The sequence below is a fragment of the Lingula anatina genome, chromosome 6 (assembly GCF_051362555.1).
Source record: "Lingula anatina isolate TDL-2025a chromosome 6, LinAna3.0, whole genome shotgun sequence".
Lineage (NCBI taxonomy): Eukaryota > Metazoa > Brachiopoda > Lingulata > Lingulida > Lingulidae > Lingula > Lingula anatina.
Genome location: NC_141772.1, coordinates 5,697,290 through 5,724,603, shown reverse-complemented (window position 1 = coordinate 5,724,603; position 27,314 = coordinate 5,697,290). Strand labels below are relative to the sequence as shown.

Here is a 27,314-nt window from a genome sequence, read left to right as displayed (position 1 = left end):
ACCCTTTGGTGTTAGTGCAGATTGCATACTCGCACACATGCTCACAAGCTCATCTGTGTCCCGGTGTTCAAAAATTACCTTCTTGTAACCAGGTGTATTTGACAGCCAGGGCATCCAGCAGATCCTTGGTGACCTGCTTCATGGCCAGTGCCACATCTACAGGTTTACTTTGCTTCACTGGCACTGTCTTCAGGATCTGAGCAGCATTGGGGCCTGTGATTCTAGAGTCATCCTCATCTGAAAACAGGGGAAAATATATTTTAAGTTGATGCCAAAAGTTTTGAATGTTCCCCATGTGCATCACATTCAACACTTGATATGCTTTGGTATGAAATAAAGTTCTTGCCAATTTTTCTAAGAATTCCATTATTTTGATTCCCTGATATTACAGGGCATTATATATAATTTAAGCAACACAAAATGACAGATCTCCGTCTTAGCTATAACATTCCTACAGTGGCTAATTTGATAATATCCAAAGCCCAGTGGTTTGATATCAGCTGCTCTCAGAATCATACTTCTGTCAGCACTATGATCAGACATATGCTTGTCTTTAGTATAAATTCATCATGGAGATGGGTTTTGGTACTGCTAAGAGCATCTTCTCACAAACAGAAATCTATAGAGATCGATGGAAACCAGGTCTGTGTTTTTCTTAAGACAGCTGTAGGATTATACTCAAGGTAAATAAACTTGCCTAGTTTTTTTTTTTTTTTTGTACTATTTTCTAAACCTATCAAACAATGCAGAACAGTAATTCACCCTTACCTCTCTTGGATGGTGGTGGAAGAGCAATTCTGAGAACATTCTGTGCCACCTCCTTGAAGAGTTCTGGCTGTCGGCAAGCTGCTGGACCCAGGGCTCTGAGGACATAGTGCATTTCTTTGGCTCCTATACTGCCTTGTGCCACTCCATTCATACTGGAGCCAGTACCTGCAGCGGCAGTTCTCACAACCTTGAACAGGGACATAAACCACTTGTTAGCAACATGGTATAGAGAGAACTTCTAAAACTCCAATTAAGCCCTGTGTTGCAGTATGAAATGGATATGATAATTCTATAATTCTTTTGCATTACACCTAGCCATTCCCCCCCCCCCCCCCCCCCCCCCCCCCCCCCCCCCCCCCCCCAATATGTTTAAGGCTAGCAACCCTGCCCTTTTCACCCTATTTACCAATCTTTTTCTACAGAATGCCTCTAAGCGTAGCTTCTCCCCCTTTTTCCACATGCCTTAAGATAGCCAATATTACTTCTGGTCCCTATTCACCCACTTTTTCCAAGGTAGGTTTGTAAGACTACCAACTCCCCCTTTTTCCCCCCCCATGTGTGTCTAAGGTCCCCCCCTCCCCCCTTTTTTCCCTCTTCACCCACCTTTTCCATGGTATGCCTGAGGTTGGCCGGGTCTTCCAGTACATGTCTCAGCAGCAGGGTGGCCAGTGAGGTGAACCCTTGGAATGCCGAGGCCTGCGTCAGGTTCAGGAGGAGACGGGCACCGCCCAGCTGTGTGAAAGTGAGTGAGTGCTGGTGTTCACGCGTCACGCGCAGACAGAGTCTCATCACAGCATGCAGGGTGTCAGGTTCCACTGGGATGGCTATCATGCCTACTGAGGCCCTGGAATTGGAATTAATTTTTTACCGATTTGTCTCTGGAGCAGAGATTTATGCTGAGGTGCCATCTTCTTGAAACAAACTATAAGGATCATCATATAAGTCAATGCTTGATTTTCTGTAGACTTTATATACAGTTGTTAAAGTGATACATTCAGGCATCTTACAATGACCGATAACTTATACCTACCTGACAATAGTATTGATCTGTTCTGGTGTCAACCCCTTCACAAACTTTGACGTCTTCTTTGTTTCCTCCGTTTCCATCTTTTCATCTACAAAGAACAAGGCACACCAGTAGTGATCACTTTACATGCAACAAACATATATGAAGTCACAACTTCATAACATTAAAACCAAAAGCTCTCAGAATCACACATACAGCACTGTACATATCAGACATATGCTTGTCTTATGGTTTTCTGTTCATCAAAGAGTAAGTGGATTTTTAGGTTCCATGCTGGTAAACAATTTTCTTCTTCTATTTTCTTTCCATCCAAAATCTTTGAAATCTTACCAATAAATACCCGCGTTAAGTATGTAATGCACTGGAAAAAAATTCACTTTGCAGACCTTTAAAGATACAGAAGGGCAGCTGCTTAATTGATTTTTTTAATACTCAATAGCATGATAGAAACAAGCTCAAACAGCAAACAAAGTCAGAAAAGCTCAACAAATGTTCTTCAATATCTTCTAATACTCCTAATTTTTTCAGCAAATCAAAAGAAAAACAATCTAATACCTTTCTTTTCCTCTGCCTTCCCTACTCCAGTCTTTTCAACTCCTCCCAATGCTGCCCCTACTTCCTCTTCCTTCTTATCTTTTTCTTTCTCCTCTTTAGATGGTAAGGACAACATTATAGGCCTGCGATTACCAGTCTCCTCATTGACCTGAGAACAGAATAGCAAGTTGACTTAAAACTGAAGTCAAATATAACATAGATATAATTAATGACAATTTCTAAAAATTTACAAAAAGCCTAAATTCATTACATTTTCTCAAAAACCTCTGAAACATATTTAGGTTTTTAGTATTATTATAATACAAAACCGCTTTTTAATGTCTATTATCCCCACTCATCCTAAAAAAATCACAAAGTTCACAAAGGGTTCAGCACAAACTCTCAGGTCTCATATTACTCAGCAATGATATATTCAGTCATATGCTTGTCTTATTGTGTTCATCAGTGAGATGTGCTGGGATATTTTGTATATAACAATAAAATCTTTGATCAGGTTTGAAGGTTTTGTATCCAATATCAGGGGGAAAACAACCCTGATCCCAACAAATTCAAGAAAAAGGTCCCCTTAATGGCAAATCCCAAGAATTTTTTTAAACAAATCACTGTCAACACTGCCAATTTAAACATTAGATGTAATAAGGTTTCTTTGTTACCTGAATCATGGTGTTGAAATGGACAATGTATCTTCTCCTGCCAGCTGTAAATCTGGAAAGGGAATCATGACGGGTGGTGAGTGCTTGTAACTCCCAATTTGAATGTTACGGGAAAATACTCCTTTCAGTGTCACACTCCTATTGTTAAGTCTTGACACAGATTTTGGATTGAAATACATACTCTAGACTAGCAGTGTCTAACCTGACAGCTACTGTCATAGGAGGAATTCACCCATGTTTACAATGTCAGAAAACAAAGAATAATTAACAACAAATTATTTACAACTGTTACATTTAGCCAATAATAAGACCATCCTTATTTCACCACAAAACAAAAAGGAATTCTGATTCTGTGGAACTCTCAGAAAATCCTTTAGTCAACACATTTGTGTGTGTTTGAGTACTTTTGAACACTTCAGTTCATCAGTCTCTTCAATGAGCCCCACAAACTGTGTTGGTTCACTCTGATAGAAACGTGTAAAACCCTGCAGGCAGGCCACCCACCTGACGCTGGCTTCCCCTGCCCTGTAAGAGTCATCTATGGTCTTGTTGTTGTTGACACTGCAGTTACACCACCTTCCCGTCCTGTCATCAAACCACTTCCAGGTGTGACTGTCACCCTGGAACAACGAAAATATTGACAAATGTCAAGTCTGAGACTGTGATAGTATGATAAATCATAGCAGTTAAAGAAGTCTAATGATCTACTGTTGTTTGGTTTTCATACCCATTTGTCACAATAATACGTCAATGCTGCACAGTGTTATATCAAATTGCATCACAATACTACACTGCGTGCAATATCACATCAATATACATAATACTCTTATCTTATACATTATTTCTCCAGCTTTGGGAAAGGGACAAAAGTGAGATTTATTTCAGGTCAATATTTCTGCAAAACCCAAAGATAATACTATTCTGGAGATTCTGTCCAAAAAGGGTATTAAAGTTTGAATTCAATTGTAGATCTGAAGGGGGGTAAATATATTACAATTTTTAATTTCTCAAATTATTTTCCTGCAGAGCTATGTCCCACCCCTATCAGTGTGACAAGTCTATGGTTAAAGTCTTGACAATGGTTCTGGGTGGTAATAATATTACTCTAGCATGGTGTCTGACCCGACAGCTACTGTTATGACAACTGTAAGGAATTCATCCATGCAATCATTAGTATACTGCAACTTATATACATCAATTTAAATAAAACAGTTTGGCAGCATTCTTAACACTTATGGGAACTAAATCCAAGCTGAGAATGACTGGGAAATTTTGAAAGCCATCACAGGGTGGGTGTTAGCCATTGCCTACTAGACAATACTTGTGGCATTTTGATCTGATTAGTGCATACACAATCCCACTTGCAATATATGGAAAATCATTTGCTTCACCCAGGGGCAGCAACTCAAGGTTTGTTATAAAAATTTATCACACAATGACCTGAACTGCAATATTGTTGGTATTTCTCAATCTTGTAGTGGCCCGTGCCTTTGTTTCCCCTGCTAAATTTAACTAACTTATTCTTGGTTCTAAACTAAGATGGGATATTCTTCCACTTACCAGTACAGCCTCAGCGGCCATCCTTCTCTTGGACACCATGGACATCTTTTCATACAGGTCTATCAGCAACAACAGGGCAGCTAGCCACCTAGGATAAATATCAAAAGGGGTAAAATATTTTTCAGTATTAACAAAATGTGTTATTAGGATATTGTCTCTATCCTTGTGTGAACTGCAATAATACAGTGAGTAACCTGCGACAAACAATAACCATCTTACACAAATTTTTCCTCTTTTTGAAAATGTGTACTATAAAATACATCTTCTCATAGTAATATTCATTCTTAAATTGAGATCACATCATCTTCAATATGCACCATTCAAATGGAGAACAATGAAATTCTTAGATGAGGGACTTGTAAAATCAACAGTTGTTCCACCCCTATCAGTGTGACAAGTCTATGGTGAAGGTCTTGACAATGGTTCTGGGTGGTAATATTACTCTAGCATGGTGTCTGACCCGACAGGTACTATTATGAAAACAACTGGAAGGAATTCGTCCATGCACTGCACTCTACACACCAGATCTAACAGTATTAAGGAGTATTCAGAATACAGGGACTTAAGCATGGAAACTGGACTAGAAATCAAATCCAAAATTTCACACAACTTCAACTTTGGTTAAACTGGCCCCAGTTCAACCCCTCTCCCAACTCTTCCCAATACTTACTTAGGAGTAGTAGTGAGTTTGGCTGCACTGAGGCACTGCTGGGCTGCGTCAAGGGTCTGGACCAGGAGTTCCAGGATGTTTGACCTCTCCATGGCCTCTGCACACGGCATTTTCATTTCCTACGAATATGGAGACAATAACAAGCATGAATGTACTGGCTGCTGAATGAACATCTTACTTGCTGCTTTGTTCAATGACTAACAAGTTACCAAAATAAACGTCAATCTTTTTAAAGAGAAAATAAGAATTTTGTTCGAACTGATACTAATATTTGCAGAGCTATGTCCCACCCCTATCAGTGTGACAAGTCTATGGCAAAAGGCTTGACAATGGTTCTGGGTGGTAATATTAATCTGGCATGGGCAGAAACCTCCAGCTACCACAGTAGTAACTGCTGGAAGTAATTCATCCATGCACTAAACTATAGATAATTTGACATATATTATCACAAATACATACATTTTCACTTACAAAATACATGAAATCACAAAAGCTTCTTGATCTGAAATTCTTATAATTCTTTCTTCAGAAAACTGACTGGTGCTGCAACTTTTTTCAAATTATTCTTTCATAACTTGACCAGTATAAGGCAATATCTAAGAGCATGTTCTTTCAGCTTGACTGGACAACCTAAAATGTGTACGAGCAGAACATGCATGCACACACACACGCACAAACTGCTCACCTCAGCCAGTAAAGTCAGCAGGTGGAGCCTGGTGGCCAGTCTACTAGCCTCCGGCATGCTGGACAGTCCACTGGCCCACTCGGACACTGTCCTGGTGTCAGATGTGGTTAAGGGTTGACAGGCCTCCAGGATCTTACTGGCACAGACGGAGATCTAGGGTGGAAAAATACACAATGACATGGTTATGAAATGTCTGGGAAAAGTCTGGAACAAAGAGTACACATTTTACAACAGGAATGTTTGGGTACACTTATTGCAGTAGTCTCATATTTAGCTTGGTAAAATTATTACTATCATACAAAGACAATTTTAGCGAAGAGGAATCTGCATTTATATTCACTGAACTTTTATTTTTACATTCCGACTAGAAATTAATGCCTTATTTTGTCAGAATATAGAAAGTTAGATTATAGGGAACTCTCAGAAAAATCCTTAAGTCAACATGGTTTTTGTGTTTGAGTGAGTACTTTTGAACACTTCTGTTCATCAGTTTTCGTCACAGAGCTCCACTGGTGTCACCTTAAGTGTTCTTTATAGAGAAAAGTGATACAAGAGTGGTAGATGTGAGAAAAGAATGGTTCAATCCCAAGAATGGAATAAAAGATTTAGAGACTGCCTTAAAGATCAGTCGTATCTGATTTAATCAACCAAAAATGAATAATAATGATGATAACAACAAATGCTCTCACCTCGTGTGCTATACACTCCAGCATGTTGGCTCTCCACTTGTCTCCATTCCTCTGTGTCACCACCACTAACAGGTCACACACTCTGTACACTGTCTCTGGTAGGGTGTCCAGCAACTTCAGACAACCTGATTAGTAGAGACAATACTAGCATTTAGTATACAAAAATGTTAACCTTAAATTTTTCACTAAAAAAGAAAAATTGGATTTTTCAATCTTTGACTGCAATCAGTCATGTGTCTCAAAAACCTTATATTCCTGAATGAAATTACTCTGATGCTCAAGTAGTTAGGAGTTTTGATTTTTACTTAGGATTTCTTCAATGGAAACCTTCCTTTATTTTTGTCTTACATTTGTTCTACAGAAAACAACATTTGAAGCAGCACTCCTTACACAACAACGTGATGAAAAACAAAATGGCCAATTAAAAAATCCATTACCTGGTATCATAGTGTCAGTGAAGTGGTCAATAACTTCTTTTTCTAATGGATCTTCCTTTCTCTGTTTATCCTGCTCAACCTCTTCTTGCTCTTTCTTTTTCTTTTCTTCCTCCTCTTTCTTCTGCTGGTCCTGCTGTAGGTAAAATAAGATCATCATTAGTCAATACTTACTTAAAACATAAAATGACAATCTCAAAATGTATATATTGCTTATGCAGATCAAACAATCAAAACACTTAAGGTAGCTCATACTTCAAAGTAGAAATTGGAAACTGAAACTATTATTCACCAGTAAGCGATGACAAAAACAATGCTACATCCATGTAATACCCAATATAATTCATATAAAAGCACCAAAAAAATGACAAAGAAAAATGATTGCGTGTGTCTTATACTATCAGACTGATAATATCACATCCACTTACCCCATCAGTGGACATGATAACATTCTCTCCTAGAGACATGGCTATAGCTCTCATCATCTGGTCCTCCTCTGTCTCCACCATGTCTACATCTAGACCCAGGCTGTCCTGGAGACCACTCACCTGGTGACAGGGAAATATAAGTTTACATCTCCTCACTGTATACATTACACATAGTATATGCTACACATAGTATATCCTACGCACAGGATATGTTACTACAAGGAAAATGATACAGAATATGTTACTAGAAAGTATATTTTACACTGTATATGTCACACAGTGTATGTTATACTGTATACGTTACACATAGTATGTGCTTAAAATTCTGGATTTCCACAAAAGATGGGAACAGACACAAAATGGGCAGCACTGAGAAATATCAAAATAAAATATTATGTAGTCTAGAGAAAAAATGGACAATTTCCCTGGTAGTTTACTACGAGGCATTTGCACCTTTTTAGTTATAAGAGCAGACTGACCTGTAGTGCTGGTGCAGGGACAGGGTGGGTCAGCAGGTATTCTGTGGCCTGCTCCAGTCCTGTGGTGTGGAGAAGAGCATCAGCACAGTGTTCACGGGTGAACCCCATGTCCATCAACTGAAATAGTAGTATAGACAGAGGTTATTACAATATGTCAATATATAACACTCACCCTCTCTCTCTCTCTGTCAAATCAATAGTATTATGATTCTCTTTAAAACCCATTTGTCCACCGAGTTTATACAAATTTTATACAACACCATGGCTCTCACAATGGCATATTAATACCCCATCCCCCAAAAAGAGTAATCAACGTAGCAGTTTCTTTCTTCTTTTTCATATCGGCAATCAAGTAACCAAACAAGATTTTTTTTTTAAGCTAAAGAACATTCTGTCCAGTATCCTACCTGTTGCAGGTGCTGTGGATTCAGCTCCGGCTCCTGTCTGACTGGCGGAACAACTGGAGCTGCAGCAGTGCCACCTACACCTGTGCTAGAACCAGATGCAGACGCTTGCTCTGAACCACTTTCCTCCAATTCTTTGGCCAGTTTTTCCTACAATAAAATTATAAACAAATAAGTCAATAAATATTTACAAAAGCGATGAGTTAATCTTATCATCTTTGTCATGTCAAATTGAACTTAAGCTGATCAAATTGTCACTTAAAGATCTTTTTGAAAATACAAAACTGTACCTTTATTATCCTAACCATTTAAAGATTTTATTATCAGTCACTTCATCTAACTATGAACATAATCACATCAAGTCCGAAAAGCATTATAAACATGTATGCTAGTGAATAATCTCCAGGCAGGCTAAGTTCTGTACAGGAGGGAATAGCCTAGCAATCATTTGATGTAGCACCAGACAGGTATGGTATAGTGTCAACAATCAACAACTACACCATGTTTAGTAGTGCAAAGTTCAATGGTACAACTTTTTAGGTTCTTCTGATATTAATTTCAACCAGTATCAACTTTGTTACATAAAAACTGACAGGTAGTTAAAACAGTTAAATTATTACACACCTCTTGTTTGATATTATGTGTATACGTACTCACAAAAATTTGGATAAAACTTTATTTGATTCTGACATTATTGCTATGTTATAAGAAGTCATGTTCACGTATGGAACCATCCATTTCTCCATTGTGCACCACTGTCCCCATATTTCAGTATCTTACACCTTCAAAATTAAACATACCTTTCCTTACTTTATGACTTAGACAGAAAAAATGTTAATAAACAATTCCATCTTTTTTCTGTTCATTAATCAGGTTAATTTTTGGTAGCCCCAAAAGAATTTGTCAATCATAAAAAAATCTCTCACCTTGATCACAGCTTCCCCTTTGATAATGTGGCACAAGATGGCCAGGATGGACTCAGACATACGGCTGCCATACACTTTCAGTGGCTTCCTACCCCACAGATGCATCACAGCTTGGAAAGCAGCCTGAAAAAGGTCAGAGGTCAGTCAAATATCCAATCATAAACAGTGTTACACCTTGGTTAATTTTAAAAGGTCAGAGGTGAATTAACTAAACAACCACATCAATGGTTATAATTTGTGTAGCAGCCCCCAAAAGGTTGTGTTTCGGTCAAATAAATGATCTGTAACAGCTTAGAAAGGAGCCCAAAAAGGACAATTTAGTAACCAATTGATTACACTTCAGCAATAGACAAGTTGAAAAGTGAAATTTTTTATAAATTTCATCTCTGCTATTGAGTGTGGCCCTCAGTGACAAATCTCCTCATTACAAAGTTTGGTTATGTGCTTGGAAGGCATCATTGGGCCAACTCCTTTATTCAATCTAGGAAAATAGTAAAACGCCTACCTATTTTTATCATCCACATCTCAAAATTCTAATCTAGGTAACTCGATTACCTGCCAGTTCTGACAAGAAAAACAGGGTTGAGGCAGTGGAATCCTACTCTTTTAACTTTTAAGCGCATTTTATGCACTTCTGTAGCAATCAATTGGTCTTATTCTCCTCTCCTTAAAATTAACAGGGCTTAAAGATGTCATTTTGTTCTGGAAACGGGATATTTCCTCACCTTTTGAGTATGCACTAGATATTGCACAGAACTGAAGGGCACAAAGCCGGGCTGTGTGGACTTGGCTGGCAGTTTGTGTGGAGACTCCAGGATGTGCTTGGTATTCACCATCTTCTCAATCAGCATTAGCCAGGCATCCAGGAACTCCCCAGTACCATCAGGTAGCTCTGGGGTCTCTAACCCTTCATCTAAACTTACTGTGCCGCCACACGACAATGCCCACTCAAATGCACTGGAGATATATAAAAGGTCATTCATTATACATGCAAGTTTACAGTGATTTCTGACATCCTCATTGTAAATTCCTTTCTTTCTTTCTTAGTGGCTTAAAAACAGGAGATTTTTCTACAATTTTCGACAGGTATGGTACAGTGTCAACAATCAACAATACACCATGCTTATTAGTGAACAAATTGCTTTAGCAATTCTGTCAGGATTTAAATTCAGCGTTGTTTTCGATCCTTCAACATCTAAATCTCAAGTATTCTCATGTAAAACACATGTACAGCCTACTGCCTGTGGGAAAGCTTTTATACTCCCAGGTACATAAAATATTATATTTCTACAACCATGCTTACTTGAAGAGTGCATCATGTCCTCCACAGGATAAAAACTTTTGCAGCATCAGATAATATGGATATTTGTCATTGTCAAATAATAATGGGGCTGTGAAGCCAACTGAGCAAATCAAGAATGTCAACCTGAAACGAAAATCAAAATGGTCTATTTAATAGTTTACATTTATTCAAGTTGCTCTCCAGTTAATACACAATCTCTAATATCATTTCTACAAAAATGTCTACTTAACAACAAAAAGTTCATTTACTGTGCTTCTTATCACTTCCTGATGACAAATCTTTGGTGTTTGTTTGTTTTTTTTTTTTTTGTTTTTTTTTACAGTTTTATTCCTTTTAATTTTTCTCATAAGCCCCTTCTGTCTCTTACCTTAACTTTGGCACTGGGGCAGCTGGGGGTGGTTCCCATGACAACCCATTACCCAGCAGCTTCATGAGCGCAGAGGCCACCGCCCTTGCTGCCGGAGAGGGGGTAGTGGGTGGGGGTGGGATCTGGTGACTCCTCCTGTGTCTAATTGGAGACCCCACACACAGTTTAACTAATAGGCCAAACAACTCCGCCAATGCCCGTCCCAGCCGCGATGAGGCTGATAACAGGGGTTTTATTTGTTTGATCTGAGTTTGTAATTTGGCTGATATTTTTTGTTTCTTCCCTTCTGTCTCTCCCCCAGCAGTGCTGGGCACAATGTCTATGTCCATCGGACTGTCTGCCGCTTCTGATGTGGTCAGGGTTTCCATGGCAGCACTGACCCCATTACTGCCTGTCTCTCCACTGCTTCTAGTCAGTTTCCCGGCCTCGTCCCCACCCTTGGTCTCTTTGTCCACCTTAAAATCCTTGGGCAAAAGTTTCTCCATGTCCACTTTGCCAAACTCACAGCCAGGTGGAAGGATGTCCTCGCTGCACAGGGAGAGGAGGACGGTGCTCTCCCACACCAGAGATGTGTACAGCTGGCTAAGACCCTTGAGGACCTGAAGCCCCAGCTCAGAGCCCCAGTGACTCACAGAGATGCTGCGGATGTCACTCTGGAATATATATGATGTGAGTGCCAATTAATAAATTCATAATACTGCTATTTGTACAGTAATTCTCTGCAACTTAAAAACCATAAGCTCATATATCAATAACCAATATGATAAAGGTGTTGACTGAAAATAGAAATTATGACCAGTGATTTGAGCACTGGAGTCCAAAAAAAGGGCACACATCATAGTAGCATTTACATAAAGAAATCACAAAACTGTAGGATTTATTACATTACACCTACCTGCCCTACTCTGCACACATGCACAAACATCATGATATAGGCATGTGCTGAAGAGACAGCATGGAGCAAGGGGGTGGCACTGGCAGAGTGAATGGCCTCAAGGACATTGTTGGAATTCACCAGTTCCCGGAGCAGCACAGAACCACCAGGGGGCGGCAGGGGTTTGTGCAGAGGTTCCAAGGACTGTAAGACCTCATTCAATTGCAGCAGGCCCTGTTTTAGTACTTGTGGCTCATGAGACAGTGTCTGGAATTGATAGTAAACATTATTGTAAATAGCTTAAAAAGTACAAGATATGTTTAATTGCTGTACCCTACTGTTTCAAAGGCAAATTGGTTCGTGGAAAAAGGTGGATCAGGGTATTAGTAGCAAAATCCTCAATCTATTTTTATCTAGTATCAATATCGAAGGTCTTCTATAACAGATCTTACATTAACTAATATAAGATAATTTGAAGTAGACAACTTGGGACACTAATCACTAGGGCTTGCTTATAGGATATCATGTGTCATTCTGTAGAAAAGATGAAGTCTTTACTCATGACACAGCATTAAAGAACCTCACAAATTGTGCCAACAGAAACGATAAACAATGAGAGACTTAATTGTTCTTACCAGCACAGACTTGCATACACTGGCCACTGCCTGGCAGGATGGAGAGGCTGGGAAGTCTATGGGGAGATTGGGGAGACCCAGGATGCCCATCAATGGACCCAGCCCCTTCTGACTCACAAACTCCCTGCAGTGGTCATCTGTGGTGTTATTGCTCAAGATGGACTCCACAAACTTCATCTGAAAATGAGGCAGAGAGTTAACCATTTAAACTGGCCAACTTTACTTGCTTTGAAAAGCAATAATGTTACATGCATTTCCAGAATTTTCTGATTTTTCTACCATATCACAACCATTGATGCAGTTTTGATTAGTCTAGAACACTTTGATAACACTCACTCACTCAATATAATCTATCTGAAACTTCTTCATTATCAAAAATTAAATCACTTCAGAAATACCTCAGCTGATTACTGTGTTATATCATGTGACAAGATTAATAACAGTACTGTGTAACCATGGACACTGTACTTGGACTGATTAACTTGTGTTCCTCTAGCACTGCTTTATTCCACACAGATACAATGACTATTCTGGGTGGAGATCAAATGCAAATGCAAGGGACTAACACCACCTTTGTAGCTACCCTCTAGACACCATTATCCTCTGGGCAATGAAATAATAGTTCAAAATATTGTTATCGGTATCTTTTTAATCAGATTAATGTATTGATCTTTCCCTTACCACATTGAGAACATAATCCATTAAGGGTATTGCAATTCTTTCCTGGGAGGTAGAGGGGCTGAAAACAATGACAGTAACAATGTAAGCATTTTATTTCAGTTTATCAACACTACTGCCTAAAACAATCTACAATGCACAACAACTATATGATACTAAATTCCTTGATGTGGATAAAGTTTAAAAAAACTAACTCACTGTCTTAACTTTTAATAAAATATTCAACAGAAAATAAAAATTGTCTACACTATGCATGAAAAAAGCATTAAGATAAACATGATACATAATATCATATAACTCTACTCACGCTGATCCATCCTGAGCTGTACCCTCTCCACCAGATGGCTCTGTGGGTTTGGTCTGACTGGTGGTGCTGGCGCCATCGTCTTCATCATCCTCGTCCTCTGAGGAGCCTGCATCATTGGGTGTGGGAGGCCGCAGGTTGATGGCTGCTGCTAGTTCTGCCTTGGGGGCTGGCTTCTGGCAAATGTACTTGACATCTTGGCCCATGGAACAGACTTCCTCCAACAGCTAGCAATACAATCACACCAATATACACCATTTTTTAAATTGCTGGTGTAAAGTTCCAAATTATTCATTCTTTTTATGGTGATCCAAAATAACAATTGCACAGAACTTTTAAGTTCAATTCTTGCAGCAAAATGCACTGCAGTAAAACAATTTTCAAAACAGTCGAGGAAAGACATCAAAGTTAAAAGATTCCATAAACTAACCGTATCACAACTAAAAACTTTACTACTGCCCTTAGGCCTTGGTCACTGTATCAAAACAGAAGGTCCACTGCTAGCAATACTTACCTTGATAATAGCCTTGGTGGCCTCTGTCCTGAGAGAGGGTTGATGTCTCATCAGTTCATCCATGGCATTGCCCAGATTGCTGGCTGTGTCTCCTGGAATGTGAACAAAGGTGTCATTATATTGATCAGCTTTTCATCAAAAGCTTAGTAATTCTAAGTTGACAAAAGAATTTTAGCAGAATAACAACACTCCTCTATCAGCCTACAGTGAATCTTTCACCATTACCTAGTGGGTCTGAGCTCCTCCGCCTCCTCATGGCTGGTAAGTAGTCAGGTGAGAGCAGCACCTTGAAGAGGCGGTCAAATGGTTTGCACTCCACAAACGACTGCAGACCTCGGGTGTTCAGGCACAGAGCACTGAACACATTGGGCAGAGAGGCAAGAACCTCTCTGGTGGCGGGAACCTGGGTGATGGAATTGAGAGATAAATGTGAGGAAGGTGAAATATAAGAAAGACATTCATCTAGATGGACTCGCTTTAACTGACCGTACTGGCTGCCTGTTCAAACTTACAAATAATGATTTCATTAAGATTGATCAATTACCAAAACGTGACACTGAAAATTGGAATCTGTTTGTTTAACTCAATTATCAACACAATAAAAATAGGTAGATAAAATGCTAGCACTAGTCTAGAACACTTTGGCAAACTTTTTTCTTTATGATTCTGCTTCATTGCACATCAATTTTATCAGATAAATGCTCTGTCTGTACAATTACTAAAACACAAGTAATTTGACATTTGTAGACTGCTCTACTGACACTAAATGAATACTTACATCTTTAATGAGCAAAGCATGTAAGACGACATCTGTGAGTCCGTTATCTTGTAGAGAGGAGAGGAGAGAGGGTTCTTGGAATACATACACTGTCACAACATCTGTGGCTAGAAAAGTATAATTGTAATGCATGGTAAATCCACTTTTATATTTCACACCAAAGAGCATAATTTATTTCATGTTTATTGTTAAAAAGACAACCTAAATGTTTTTATAACTCCATCAACTTTCCTTTGATTTTAAATTTAGTTCACTGAGGTATTATGGGCAAAAATATCAATTTGAAAACATGGCCAACTTTATCCAAACTTTAAATAAAAATGACAACAGACAAATATGTAGAAAGATTACAACAGCAGTGAAAATACAACTATCATATTAAAACATATATGTCATCAGTCATGCGTCAAAAATGACACAGAAATGCACATCATGAATCACACTTTCCATTCTTACCTAACAGGAACAAAGAAGGCCCATAGTACTCTGCATTGCTAATAATATGTTTCAGAGATCTAGGCAGAGAGCCATCCATCACTGAAAATAAACCAACAAACTTTGTAATGAGCTCACAACTATCGTACGTTGTACTCAATTTCTAGTATAGTGAAGAACCTGATTGGAATGCTAGAAAAATAAGAAATCATTCCCATCTTTAAATTTCTCCTGCTTCTGAATATTTCATGCAAAATCCAGCAACTTTCTAAATTTTTACTTAAACTTTAAAAGGCAATGATCTGACTAATGGAAGAGAATTCCAATACATGATAAAACATCAAGACTGAAATTTTAATACGTGCTGGTCTGAGGAAAAAGAAGCATATAGGGTGTTATTATTCAGAACGTAATGATGATGATGAATAAGTCTGAGTTGTTAGCTAATATCTGTTGGGGAAAAAATAACTGACTTTAAAGAGCTACTCACAATGTCTAATGCTCTCCGAGAATGCTGGATCAGGAATTGCTTTTTTCAAGAAATTCAACATAGACTTTAAGAGGGCAGCCCTCTGGGGGAAGCACTGAAAACCTGAATATCCAAGATGAAGACAACTGTAATATCTCCATTTTATCATACACTAAGACTGTAAACTGTATAGAAATAAAGTTAGCAAGAGTATCTATATAAACCTGACAGAAATGAAATATAACAACACTTAGGTTCAAAATGCCCATAAAATATCATATTGTTTTGATACAACATGGCATCATCTACATTTTCAAAATATGGAGTTCCTAAAAAACAAAATGCTTTACTTTATAGGATGACTGAGGATTTTCCGTACACATGTAACCAAACTGAAGCTAATCCCATCTTTACTCCAGTGTAATCTCACAAGATACTGAAATCTCCAGAGATCTCATCCAGCATCTCTACATCAATTATGGAAAACTGGTGTGCAACTACAGCAATCAATACACAACACGAGAAAACTGCCAAATCATAAATCCAATCTTCAACTAAAGATATGTTGAGATTTATTCAATCTTTGCAACTAGTGCTCACTAAAGTCAACAAAAAGACCAACAAGATCATACCTGTTTTGGCTGCACTGTAATCCGGCAGTTCACATGTCTTTTGTGAAGAAACAGTCTCATTGTCTGTCCCAGTTGAAGTCGAAGCACCCTGGTTGACGCCCGCAGCTGCAGCAGCAGTAGTTCCACTGTGGTCCTCTGTGCCCTCCACTGATGACGCACTGGTTGTCATGGTAACATGGTCGGTGTCCATGGGGGTGGTGGTCGCTGACCTCCCCGGGGACATGGGGGAGTGGGGGTACTCAATACTGGAGATGGACTCACTCCTGGTGGGCCGGATAACAAAAGGTTGTTCTCTACGGCAGATTTCAACTTCATGCTGATGAGGAAAAATTATTCTATGAGACTCTCAACATCTTTCCAGTACCTATCATTAAATGTCAAACTACAGCAGTCATGTTCAATTTTAATATAACTCCTCACTTTTTTTCTCTTTTTATATGTTTTGGGTACTAAAATTGCTCTCAGAATCATACTTCTGTCAGCACTATGATCAGACATATGCTTGTCTTTGGTATTAATTCATCACTGAGACAGAAACCTAACCACCATTTAGGTTTTAAATTGAATTCTATTTAACCAACAGATAAGTCACCATCTTAAAATGCCATACAGTCTCAAGACCCATTCATGAATAAAAATAATGGGTATTTGAAGAGATATCTTAAATTTACCACTGCACAATAATATATATTTGGTTATAACTATACATTCAAGCCATATTTGTAAAAGAGAAAAAAAAATTTTCTCCCTACTCTGCCCCATCCCTCTTTCGAGCTGGTAATAATGGTACTTAAACCACCAAATCTGCTGTTTTAAGTACAAATATCTTTAGTAGCCTAGCTATCTTACCTCCAGCCTGTTGATGAATGCTGTGAGTCCCTGGTGAGACTGGAAAGCTGCCATGTCCAGGTTGGTGATCAGGTCCACTACTCGGACAGCTCTGGTCACAAACTGAAACCAAACAACAACTTTAATTAACCAAAAGATGTTCATGTACAAATTGTATACAATAAGTCTCGCAGGCCTACAATTGTATTCAAGGCATACAAGATTATCATTATTTTAATCCTTTCCATTTATCATGGCACTTTTTTCCTCATAGACTTATGTAAAAATCTCCAACATTTCACAACTGCAAACCACTTCGTTGACAAGCAAACAGTTACAGAGACACTCACTGTAATGTGTTCCTGTCCATCCCCATACCAATTGATCACCTTGAGTAAAGACTCCATCATACCACAGGACACTAAAGCCTCGCCACCTGATAAAAAACAAATAAATAAAAAATAAGTTTAAAAAAGACTAATAATTTCTCAAATAACAGATGAGAGAGAGAGAGAGAGAGAGAGAGAGAGAGACAGAGATACTTACCACTTTCATAGCTTGCCAAGTGGTACAGGAAGGAGAAGAGTGCTGTGGCAAATGGCTGGGGATATGGATCCAACTGTGGATCTACAAAATCAAACAGAATACTTCTGTAATAAATATAATATGAACCAAGACAACCAAGCAACCACTCTTTGTATTAAGTAACAGCTGATAATACAGTATAAAACAACCAATGCTCTTACTTTAATCCAAGCATTTTATTCAGAAAATTACCTAATCAAATGTTACATCAGAAAGCAATGGTTGTTATATTGGTGAATGTTTCTTTTTTTTCCTTTGATGCTCTATCATTTTAGTGCAAGTATACCTCCAAATACTGGTAATAGACATTCTTGGTAACACCTACCTATCATATGTTGTATGCAGTTCCTGACTAAAGCAGGTAAAAAGCCATGGTAGGAAGAAGCACCAGTTACATCAATAATTGCATTCAACCTGAAATATAAATTCAGTCTTGCATGTTCACAATTCAATTATCATTTTAACTGATAAAACATATCATTTCCTTTTTTAAAAATTGTTAATATTGGCAAAGGGGCACAAAAATAAGGAGTCCAACTGCAAACTCGTGAAAGTGAATAAACTCGTGAAAGTGAATATAAACCCACTTCTTAAGAAAATTCTGAGAAATGTTAACTTATAGCATTTTTAAGAGACTGATTGGAACTCTGTTTTTTTATCACTTTGCTTCCACAAAAAAAAAAAAAAAAAAAAAAAAAAGGGGGGGGGGGGTCCAGTTACTCACTTTGGATTCCTATCTAAATGTATGATGGATGTCAAGGTCCTCAGTGCTGCTGCCTTTATTTCCTACAACATAAAATTTAATTCAGTAAGTAAAATTAACTATGGAAAACTTGGGTTATACCAGACCAATTTTGGAACAAACTACTGAATAAAGATATGTCAATATTTTCACTTGGTGTTTAGGTGTCCCTAATTGAATCACTTCACATGACTTACCACTAGTTGAGTAGTCTTTAATTCCACGATGTCCACTAGTTCTTCTATTAGACCAGTGTACAGCAATGAGTTGACATTGTCTTGAATGGCATTAGAATACACTGCAAGTAAAACAGTAGCAATTAATTAGAAGGATGAGTCAAATATTTAAAAACATTCTACACCTTCATTGAAAAATTCATTAAAAATCCTTTCCAAAAACATAGTTTTAATGGCCACTTTGAATCTAGTATGCTTCTTGTATGCATCAAATCCTACTTCCAAACCAGGTTAGAGAAAAACCATGGGCAAGAACACTGACCTGAACTGTGTACAGAAAGTCCAACAATATTTGTTGGTAACTGTGTAAAACAAACTCCAAGCAACTCCTGACAGCAAAACTACAATTACCTAATATAGAAATAGCCTGCAACCTTGCTTGCACACACTTCAATCTTCTGTCATGTCTTGAGAATGAGTGGGCTAATCTGATGTGGGTGAACAGCAAGACCTGAAATATAATTGTTCATCTTTAAATTTGTCCAAATACATCTACATTTAATTTCAATCATAAATTAAATCAAAATGTCAAAGAAGAAATGCCATTGAAAACAAGATACATATTCTAGTATAATTCATAATTAAGTCATGTTATAAATTTACAATTCTTTTTGGAAAAATACAGCGATCCATTTAAACAGAAATAAATGGAAGCTAATACATGTAACCTTTAAAATTTACTATGTACTATGTCAATTTAAAGCTTAGGACAAAATGAAATAATAGTACCTTTTTATCCTCTGGCACATTGAATTTGGCAAGCAGGTCCTCCATTATCTGGGAAGGCAGTTTCTGGATCTGGTCCACACCCTCTATGTGGATAGTATTCAACACTGTAGAAGTATTCTGGATAATAAATATATCAGATTCAAATTATTATTTTTTTTTAATCAAGAGCTTGTAAAATATGTGGGTATATTTTGAATTGATAATTTGAATTGATACATACAGAACTAATGAAACTGTTCTCTCAAATATATTAGACTTTCAAGTTACGATTATAAGATATAATTTGATGAAATCAACTGCAGAGAGACCATTTTCCAAAGGAGAAGATTTAGATGTTGTTTATGGAAAATGGACAATGTGTCATTTTTTACATGTGAAAGTGACAAATTATTTTCACACTCAATGCACTTTTAGTGAAGGAGGGGTTTGGAGTGGGTTTAGGAAGGTAACAACAAACTTTCTCCTCTTAAAATAATGGTTAACAATGCACTGGAAGGACTATACAGCTAAATTATATCAATATGATTAGCAATTTATTTCTCACTTTAACATTTGCATGACTCTTGGTTTAGACTAAATACCTTCTTGCTTCCTGCTTTTTCTTCAGCAGCTTCAGCATAGAACTCAAAGTGTAAAGTGGTGGCAGTGCTGGGATAGCTCTGTTATTGGAAAAGAATACATTTTCACAATTATTGACATAATAACAAAACATCTGAAGTCCATTAAGACAATGATGACTGTGTATCATACTCCTCACCAAGAGAAAACATTATTCTGTAGCAGTAGCATTATGCTTTAACACTATCAATCTTCTAAAATACTTAAATACAAATGCGTATGATAATAGTATGATTGGTATTTCTGACATCCAAACCATATTCACTCTGACATTTTTAGCCTAAACTCTATTTGTCTAAATTAATTGGAAAAAAATCAAATGACCTCATTTCTTTAGTGTTAGACTAAATTTCTATTACTAAAACAAGGTAAGTGTTTTCTTATACTCACACTCATTGGAAGATCACGACAACACTCCGCTAAACCAAAACCATTGTCTTTGCCACCCCAACTCTGGAATTCAAGACAAATATGCCATTCAAAAATCTTAAACACAAGATAAATCTTTCACACCAATAAGGTGAAAATTTGTATAAATATATATCAATAACTAAAAAAATAAATAAATAACAATCACAGGTGGATGCAGATTTCAAATCTCACACATAATTGAACCCACTGATTGAAAACAGTGAAGGTCTATTCCACTTAATCTACCATTAATATATTACAGCACCCATCCTTCAAGCTCTCAAAGGGAATTAATTAGATCTATGGTACTAACCTCTGCCAGGTGTGTCAGCCTGACAATCAAGGCTTGCTTTTTATCTGCAGCCAGGCGGGTTATGAAGTTGGACCTCTTGCTAAAAATAAGAGAAACAAACATTTTTCAAATATCTTTCCTAGATGCAAGCAGTGCAATTTTTCAATCAGTGCAATTACTCACTTAACTTAACACTGAATATCAAGGAAGAACAACCTCTAGAATCACATCTCACTGACTTCTCATAAATGACAAATACAGAGTGGCATACATTAAACATTAAACAACTATCCCCTAATCATATTCCCCCAGTTTTATCTCCAGCAATTATCAACATTATGAAATCACCATAGCTGATCATCCTACCTGAAGACATAGAGCAGGTTAAGGACCCCAAGGACCACTGTCATATCACTGGAGGACAGCAGGGTGGTCAGGTGCTCCATGGAGTTGTACAGGTGACGGGAGAAGCTATGCTCTATCAGTAAGGCTGTGAACTGTAACACGCTCAGTAACAGGTCCTTCTCCTGGAACAGAAAATACAATGCAATTTTTAATACTTGTTGATATCAACAGACATGATTTTTGGTTGTTACAAAGAAGTGGGAAGAAATGGTTTGGTGGCTTTATGACTAGAGATGTAGGGGACACGTCGAGGCTGAAAACAACTAATAAAAATAAAATAGATTTTCAATTTTATCAGGTAAAAATCATGCTTACACCAAGTTTTTACTCTAGAATCTTTTGCCAATAAGTCTTAGTCGGTCTGACAAGAAAATTTTTTTTCAAATAATTGTTTAAATATTTATTTTGCATAAAATACAAATAACTAGCATTATTTTAATATTTTTACCCTTTGGGCAAAAACAAAAATAATTGCTTAATCAGCCAAGATATTTTTGGCTGTAACTGTATACACCGAACTGCGGGCTATTTCTCAATTTACAAAATTACACGTGAAAAACATTTAGCTGCATGACATTTTAAATGGCATGAGGATGACAGTAACATGCATCTCATCGTTGAAGCCCTTATATCTAAGGAAATGATATTTATGTTCAAGCCAAAGCTTAGTTTCTATAGCAACACTTTTCCTGTATTACGAAATTTTTTTCTGCTTCAACATGCAGTAAATGTTTTCTTCTCTTGCCTACCCATATAACTTACATATGCCTCAAACCTACATTCATATCAATAACAGACAGGATGTCTGGATTCAACTCAGCACAGTGAATTTCTGTCCAATACATAACAGTGGATTTTAATCAGGCAAATACAAATCAATTTGTTTGGTGTATGAAATCAAAGTATTTTTTTTTTATTTTTTTGCCAATTTGATCATTTATTCAGTCTTTCAAATTTGAATAAAATCATCCCCACTATTTTAGCTGAAAGATATCCAGGCGAGCATGGTATGTCATATAAATGCTTAGAATAATATCTGATGAATAAATATATATATTTAATATCTATACCAATTGAGTTCAACATTATAAAATTCAACGTCTCCATTCATCTCTTCTATCATAATCAGCCCAATAATCTAATGCACTATATGTCCATTGGGATTTTCAGAATTTGTGCTGTAACTTGGCAATAGGGACCCGTACACAGTAAAATCAATAAACAACATCACAAATAACATGACCATGTCTACAAAGAGAGAAGAGCACGCTTTTATCAACTGAAGGGGGTGGCATTTGTTGAGGGATCAAGCATTTTCAGATTGCAGATATGGCACCTGAAGACCCATCAAAAAAGTTTATTTCACAACAGCCTCATTCGCAATCTCCTCGTTCAGCAAGTACTGCTTGCCCAATATGTACAAGTGCTTTGCAATAAAAAACAATGACCTTTAAATCGATCAATATGTATCATTTTTTCACAAATATCTCATTATTTTTTCAACTTATACCACAGTGGTGAAGGTTTTAATATGGATTTGAAAAACTCCAGACTCCTAGTACTTGCCCACTGGAGAAGTAGCTCAAGATCTCTGGAGACATTCATCACTATTTTGACCTTATACCGTATTTAAAATCATCTCCTGAGAGAATACAGCTAAGAGCAATAAAATGTCTGGCTCCTGCTGAGAAGACTCTGTATGCTTTTGATTAACATTCTAACCCTCTCAATGTACTGGCTTTATTTAAACTATTTAGTTACTATGCTTATCTACTTACCTAGTCACTCATACATTCATTCATTTTAAATATTGTTATTTTACTTATTTATATATCTTTTATTTATCCAACTCTTAGACCGAAGTGAACCTTTAAAAAACCTTGAAAATGCAAGTGCCAAAGGCCTTGGGGAGAGGGAAGGGGGTCAAACATCCAGATTTTCAAATAAATCCGATATTACCTATTCATTGATCTCTACCTACAGGGTAATCAATCAACACTGGTAACAAACAAGTGTCTAAGTCTTTGACATGATTTTGGTTAAGAGGGCACAGAATATCATCAAGAATATCATCTAAGCATTGTCATCCTAAGGTATTACCTTTTCATTCCCCTCCATGTCACATGGCAGGACCCACTGCTTGTCCTGCTCCTTCCTGCAGGCTTTCTCCAACACCTCATCAAACACATCCAGGACATCTGCCCAGTGGAACAACTCACACTGAAATTAATTGAATATTTATGTTATCAGTACCATATATATATAATATCATACCCTAGAAACAGTTCAATGCTAAATGTAGTTTCCTTTGGATAATGAAAATTAAAAATACTTATCTTTAGGCTGTCTATAATCCTTTGGGTAAAATAAATTGCCTCATTTGTCATCAATTAGGTATTAGTATAAATATTTAAATCATATTTAGAAGTGATGCACAGCTTCATCCCAATAATCATATCACAAAATATTGGTCAGATTCATTCTAATCAATTCAATCCCACCCCTGGTTGTGCTGATGTCAATTATACAATGTCAATTCCAAGGTGCCTGGTTGTGAACATGATTGTACTCGCACATTTAACAGACAAAATAAGTGAAATTCTTTACCTTGCCATAGGTCCATGTTTTCACTTTCTGAAGCTCTGTAACCAAGCCATCGCGTCCACAAATTTTCAATTTATCTATGAGATTTCTGCACTCTGCCGGCTAAAAAAAGAAAAAATAATAACAAATCTTTAGTGTATAGTATGCAACAAATAGTTGTTTGTGAGTTTATACTATATAACAGTTCATAACATCAGCTTACAATACACAAAATACTTTTATATTAAAAAAAAAAATTATAACTATTTTCATTTCTATCTCCTTAGTGCTGATTACTTCAATTTTTTTCTTTTGAAGCATTAAAGATAATACATAATTTTTGTACTCACCAACTCTGAGTTGCCTTTTTTGAGTTTTGTTCTATCTATTTTCATCTTGATTTCATATCATCTTGAACTTCAATATAATCTTCACTTTGGGAAACTGAAAATACACAATATATTTAATAAACAAATCTGTCAGCCTGTGGCACAATTCATCTTTTGAATTTCAGGTAAGACTGACTTCATGCAATTAAAAAAAATAAAAAATAAAAAAAGAATAAAAAAATATTAAAAAATCATCAGACATGGTCAACTGTTGATCAAAATGTTAAAAAACCAATATAATAAATTCCACATTTGTGCTCAAAATTCCCAAGGTTAATGACCAAATGCATTACTTAATATTTGCCCATGTTCAATTAATCCAAGGTAATGTACAGTTAATCTTTTGTCACAAATCATTTTGAAGACTACTAATGAGATTTCATTATTGACCAATTTTCACTTAGCTGGTACTAGTACTTTTATGAGTCATCATTGATCTGTTAATTTTTTGTTGTTGGAGTACCTGATCCTGTCTCTAAAACACCTGCCTATCCTATATACTTACCTACAGTACTTATTACTTGGCAACCCTAAGACATTTTGTTATAAATGTGAAAAAAATTATTTTTATAATGATACTCAGATGCAGATTCTCCTAGATTACTTTGGTATCCTCAAAATTAAATTAATTATTTATTAATTCTCATCACAAAAATAATAAATTGCCTTCATTTCTAACTAAAAGATTTAGGTTTGACTACTGAATTTTATCACTGGAAAATATGTAGACCTTTATAAATTAATATAAGTATCCAGACAATGACTCTCTTTCGGTGTAATCTTCTTACAAGACCACTGAACTCCCATACACTTATTCAAAATTAGAGTGGTCGCATCAAAGTGGAATATCAGCTTAAACAACACCACTTCAAACACCACCAACAGTCCAGAAGGTTACCAATATTTGAAAACTTGGTGAGGTTCACTGCAGCCTCACAGCAAGCAGCCTTTCACACATCTTTATGATATTGTTGCTATATCAGGGCCATTACACAATACTGTTGTGTAGGCAAAGCTATTTCTGGAGCTAAATTTATTATGTCAGACAAAAAATAACTATGATTTAAACAGTGCATTGTTGTAGAGAAAAAAAAAGACCAGCTGTTACTGTTTAGCTAAAATTAGCTCCTTTGAATGAACTGCAACAACCAGCAGCATTCAAACAGTTAGTGGCAAAGGTCACAGATAAAAAAATACATCTTACATCAGTAGTCTTTTTATGTCTTGCCTTCAAAGCAACACTAAATAATTTGATAAATTCATCAAGAACAAATGACTTCTATTTGTAAACAGTGTTAACATTGCTGGCCCAAATCTTTACTTATTAAAAGCAAATACTGACTAATCCAGATAACAATTATAGATCAACCTCTGAGTATTAGCAGCAAATTATCCTTACACTCTTATTTGTACATGAAACTCATAACTGAAAATATATCATGTGGAAATGTTGTCTAATCATGCTTTTAAAAGCATATTATACGCATTTAAAGAGACTATACATCATACTTCCATGGCATCATCTTCTACAAAGCTACTAAATTTATTTTACCCAATTCAGGCCTTAAAAATGATAATCCCTCCAAGAAAACAACTTGATGTTGATATTATCTTCTAAATTGTCAGGCAGTATGTCAGCTCAAATGAATCATGACTTGTTAAAAAGCAAGTTATTTTTAAGTTGCAATTAGAATTGGAACAAAACAATGGGATTCAATTTTTTCCCATAAAAATACCTGTAAAACTAGTGCCTCATATATTTATAGAATGACCAAATGAGTGGAAGTAAGTGCGACACTGGGGGAGGGGGGGGGATTCTTAAGTTATACCAAAGTTTGTTAAAAAATCTGCAAACTTGACATGATCTTAATCATGCCAGAAATTATTTAAAACCAAAAATTCGAGAATTACACAAAGCATTTGTTTTAAATTTGCATTTTAAGTGAGTACTTATGTCAAACTATTGGCATCAAAATGCCACCAGAGGATTTCAAGTGTTTCAACATTACAAAATGTAACAAAGAGGAAGAGGTCAACCACTGACAATGCACACAATTTGCCCTTCAATTTATATCTATGAATATTTTTCACCATTCGTACAAATTTCCTGCTTCAACCAGTTTAATCTCATCATTCAAGCAGTGCTAAAGAAGTAAAAGTGTCTTGTTTTATAATGACACTCAGTCCAATTTCAGTAGGGTTCTTCAAGAGGCATCCAACTAATGACTTATTTTGCGGGGACCAGTGGGTGTGTAAATGCAGATGAAATGGTCATATTTAAGAGCAGAAAAGAGAATTTTTACTACAAAAGGCTACAACTTGTGAGCATGCTTACTGGAATGTTCTCAACGAAATTCACTAATTAAACAGATTTTGCAGAATTATGCCAATCCCTCAAAGCGTAAGTGTAAGAATTTTGATTGTTGAAATTCAGAAAATGACCCCGTGTTACGTGTTTGATAAGCATTTGGAAAAAAAGGGGGTTTCCAATTTAGCAAAATGAGAAAGCAAACTGTACAACATATTGTTGAGAATAGAGCACAACACAATAGTCTATTTCCGTCAGCAAACCTGTACGCAGTACTCAGAATATTAATTTAAGCCCCCACTTACTGACGTGCACACAAAATGCGAAAATTCCATTTTTATTCTGTGCTCTGCCTCAATATCACACGTGAGAGCAAATTTCATTCATCATGGCGGGGAACGCCAGGCAAAAATAGAAAGACTTTACCCTTGTGGAAAACCATACAGAGTTGCTAAACTTATGTCCTCTCATACAATTTTAGGATTTCTCAGTCACGCAGTAAGTCACCAATGTCCTTTTTCATTGGCATCTTTTAAAAGAAGAAAATTGTTCAAAGAAAGACTCACCCTACAGTGATGGCGGCCATGATTTAAAAATACCCGGATGTCATCTGAAATGACCCACTAAGACCAGTGTTCCAACTTATATATATATATATATATATACAGTTTCACTCAGGCTCTTTTTGAAACTACAAAAATAAATGATTACAAAAATCTGCATTTGTTTTTTTTCTAAGGAAGCAGGAATAATTGTTTTACAATGATAATGAATGTCGTTATTACTGCCGTAAAAAGTGTGATCCAGCGTACGACACCTGAATTTGCTTTCGCATAAAAATGACTATGCAAGATATATAAATATTTTTAAATTTCTATCAAACCAACTTTTAATTTTATAAGAACTATTAACCCTCATTTT

General features: G+C 36.7%; 1 protein-coding gene across 6 annotated transcripts in view; it reads right to left on the bottom strand.

Annotated features, from left to right (window-relative positions):
• LOC106174264 (E3 ubiquitin-protein ligase HUWE1) overlaps window positions 1-27,081 on the bottom strand; it is a 54,232-nt gene extending 27,151 nt beyond the window's left edge. For 5 of the 6 annotated variants that reach the window (XM_087014395.1, XM_087014398.1, XM_087014396.1 and 2 more), the window contains exons 1-45: window positions 26,960-27,081; window positions 24,047-24,140; window positions 23,721-23,819; window positions 23,214-23,333; window positions 21,075-21,235; window positions 20,730-20,808; window positions 20,396-20,458; window positions 19,969-20,046; window positions 19,388-19,504; window positions 19,010-19,109; window positions 18,620-18,720; window positions 18,405-18,466; window positions 18,006-18,094; window positions 17,642-17,722; window positions 17,446-17,531; window positions 17,117-17,218; window positions 16,268-16,583; window positions 15,657-15,758; window positions 15,188-15,268; window positions 14,732-14,838; window positions 14,179-14,356; window positions 13,954-14,045; window positions 13,443-13,666; window positions 13,139-13,196; window positions 12,458-12,634; window positions 11,844-12,089; window positions 10,949-11,601; window positions 10,582-10,704; window positions 10,004-10,235; window positions 9,279-9,401; window positions 8,356-8,502; window positions 7,949-8,065; window positions 7,470-7,589; window positions 7,045-7,177; window positions 6,608-6,732; window positions 5,919-6,071; window positions 5,234-5,352; window positions 4,564-4,651; window positions 3,508-3,623; window positions 3,004-3,055; window positions 2,351-2,498; window positions 1,799-1,883; window positions 1,372-1,612; window positions 769-955; window positions 79-237 (exon numbers count right to left, since the gene is read on the bottom strand). In XM_087014395.1, coding sequence (XP_086870521.1) covers window positions 79-237; window positions 769-955; window positions 1,372-1,612; window positions 1,799-1,883; window positions 2,351-2,498; window positions 3,004-3,055; window positions 3,508-3,623; window positions 4,564-4,651; window positions 5,234-5,352; window positions 5,919-6,071; window positions 6,608-6,732; window positions 7,045-7,177; window positions 7,470-7,589; window positions 7,949-8,065; window positions 8,356-8,502; window positions 9,279-9,401; window positions 10,004-10,235; window positions 10,582-10,704; window positions 10,949-11,601; window positions 11,844-12,089; window positions 12,458-12,634; window positions 13,139-13,196; window positions 13,443-13,666; window positions 13,954-14,045; window positions 14,179-14,356; window positions 14,732-14,838; window positions 15,188-15,268; window positions 15,657-15,758; window positions 16,268-16,583; window positions 17,117-17,218; window positions 17,446-17,531; window positions 17,642-17,722; window positions 18,006-18,094; window positions 18,405-18,466; window positions 18,620-18,720; window positions 19,010-19,109; window positions 19,388-19,504; window positions 19,969-20,046; window positions 20,396-20,458; window positions 20,730-20,808; window positions 21,075-21,235; window positions 23,214-23,333; window positions 23,721-23,819; window positions 24,047-24,091 — 6,085 coding nt within the window. In that variant the 5' untranslated portion in view covers window positions 24,092-24,140; window positions 26,960-27,081. The remainder of the gene's footprint in view (window positions 1-78; window positions 238-768; window positions 956-1,371; window positions 1,613-1,798; window positions 1,884-2,350; window positions 2,499-3,003; window positions 3,056-3,507; window positions 3,624-4,563; window positions 4,652-5,233; window positions 5,353-5,918; window positions 6,072-6,607; window positions 6,733-7,044; window positions 7,178-7,469; window positions 7,590-7,948; window positions 8,066-8,355; window positions 8,503-9,278; window positions 9,402-10,003; window positions 10,236-10,581; window positions 10,705-10,948; window positions 11,602-11,843; window positions 12,090-12,457; window positions 12,635-13,138; window positions 13,197-13,442; window positions 13,667-13,953; window positions 14,046-14,178; window positions 14,357-14,731; window positions 14,839-15,187; window positions 15,269-15,656; window positions 15,759-16,267; window positions 16,584-17,116; window positions 17,219-17,445; window positions 17,532-17,641; window positions 17,723-18,005; window positions 18,095-18,404; window positions 18,467-18,619; window positions 18,721-19,009; window positions 19,110-19,387; window positions 19,505-19,968; window positions 20,047-20,395; window positions 20,459-20,729; window positions 20,809-21,074; window positions 21,236-23,213; window positions 23,334-23,720; window positions 23,820-24,046; window positions 24,141-26,959) is intronic. The other variant, XM_087014397.1, reaches the window with a different exon arrangement.
• Between the last annotated feature and the right edge of the window lie 233 nt (window positions 27,082-27,314).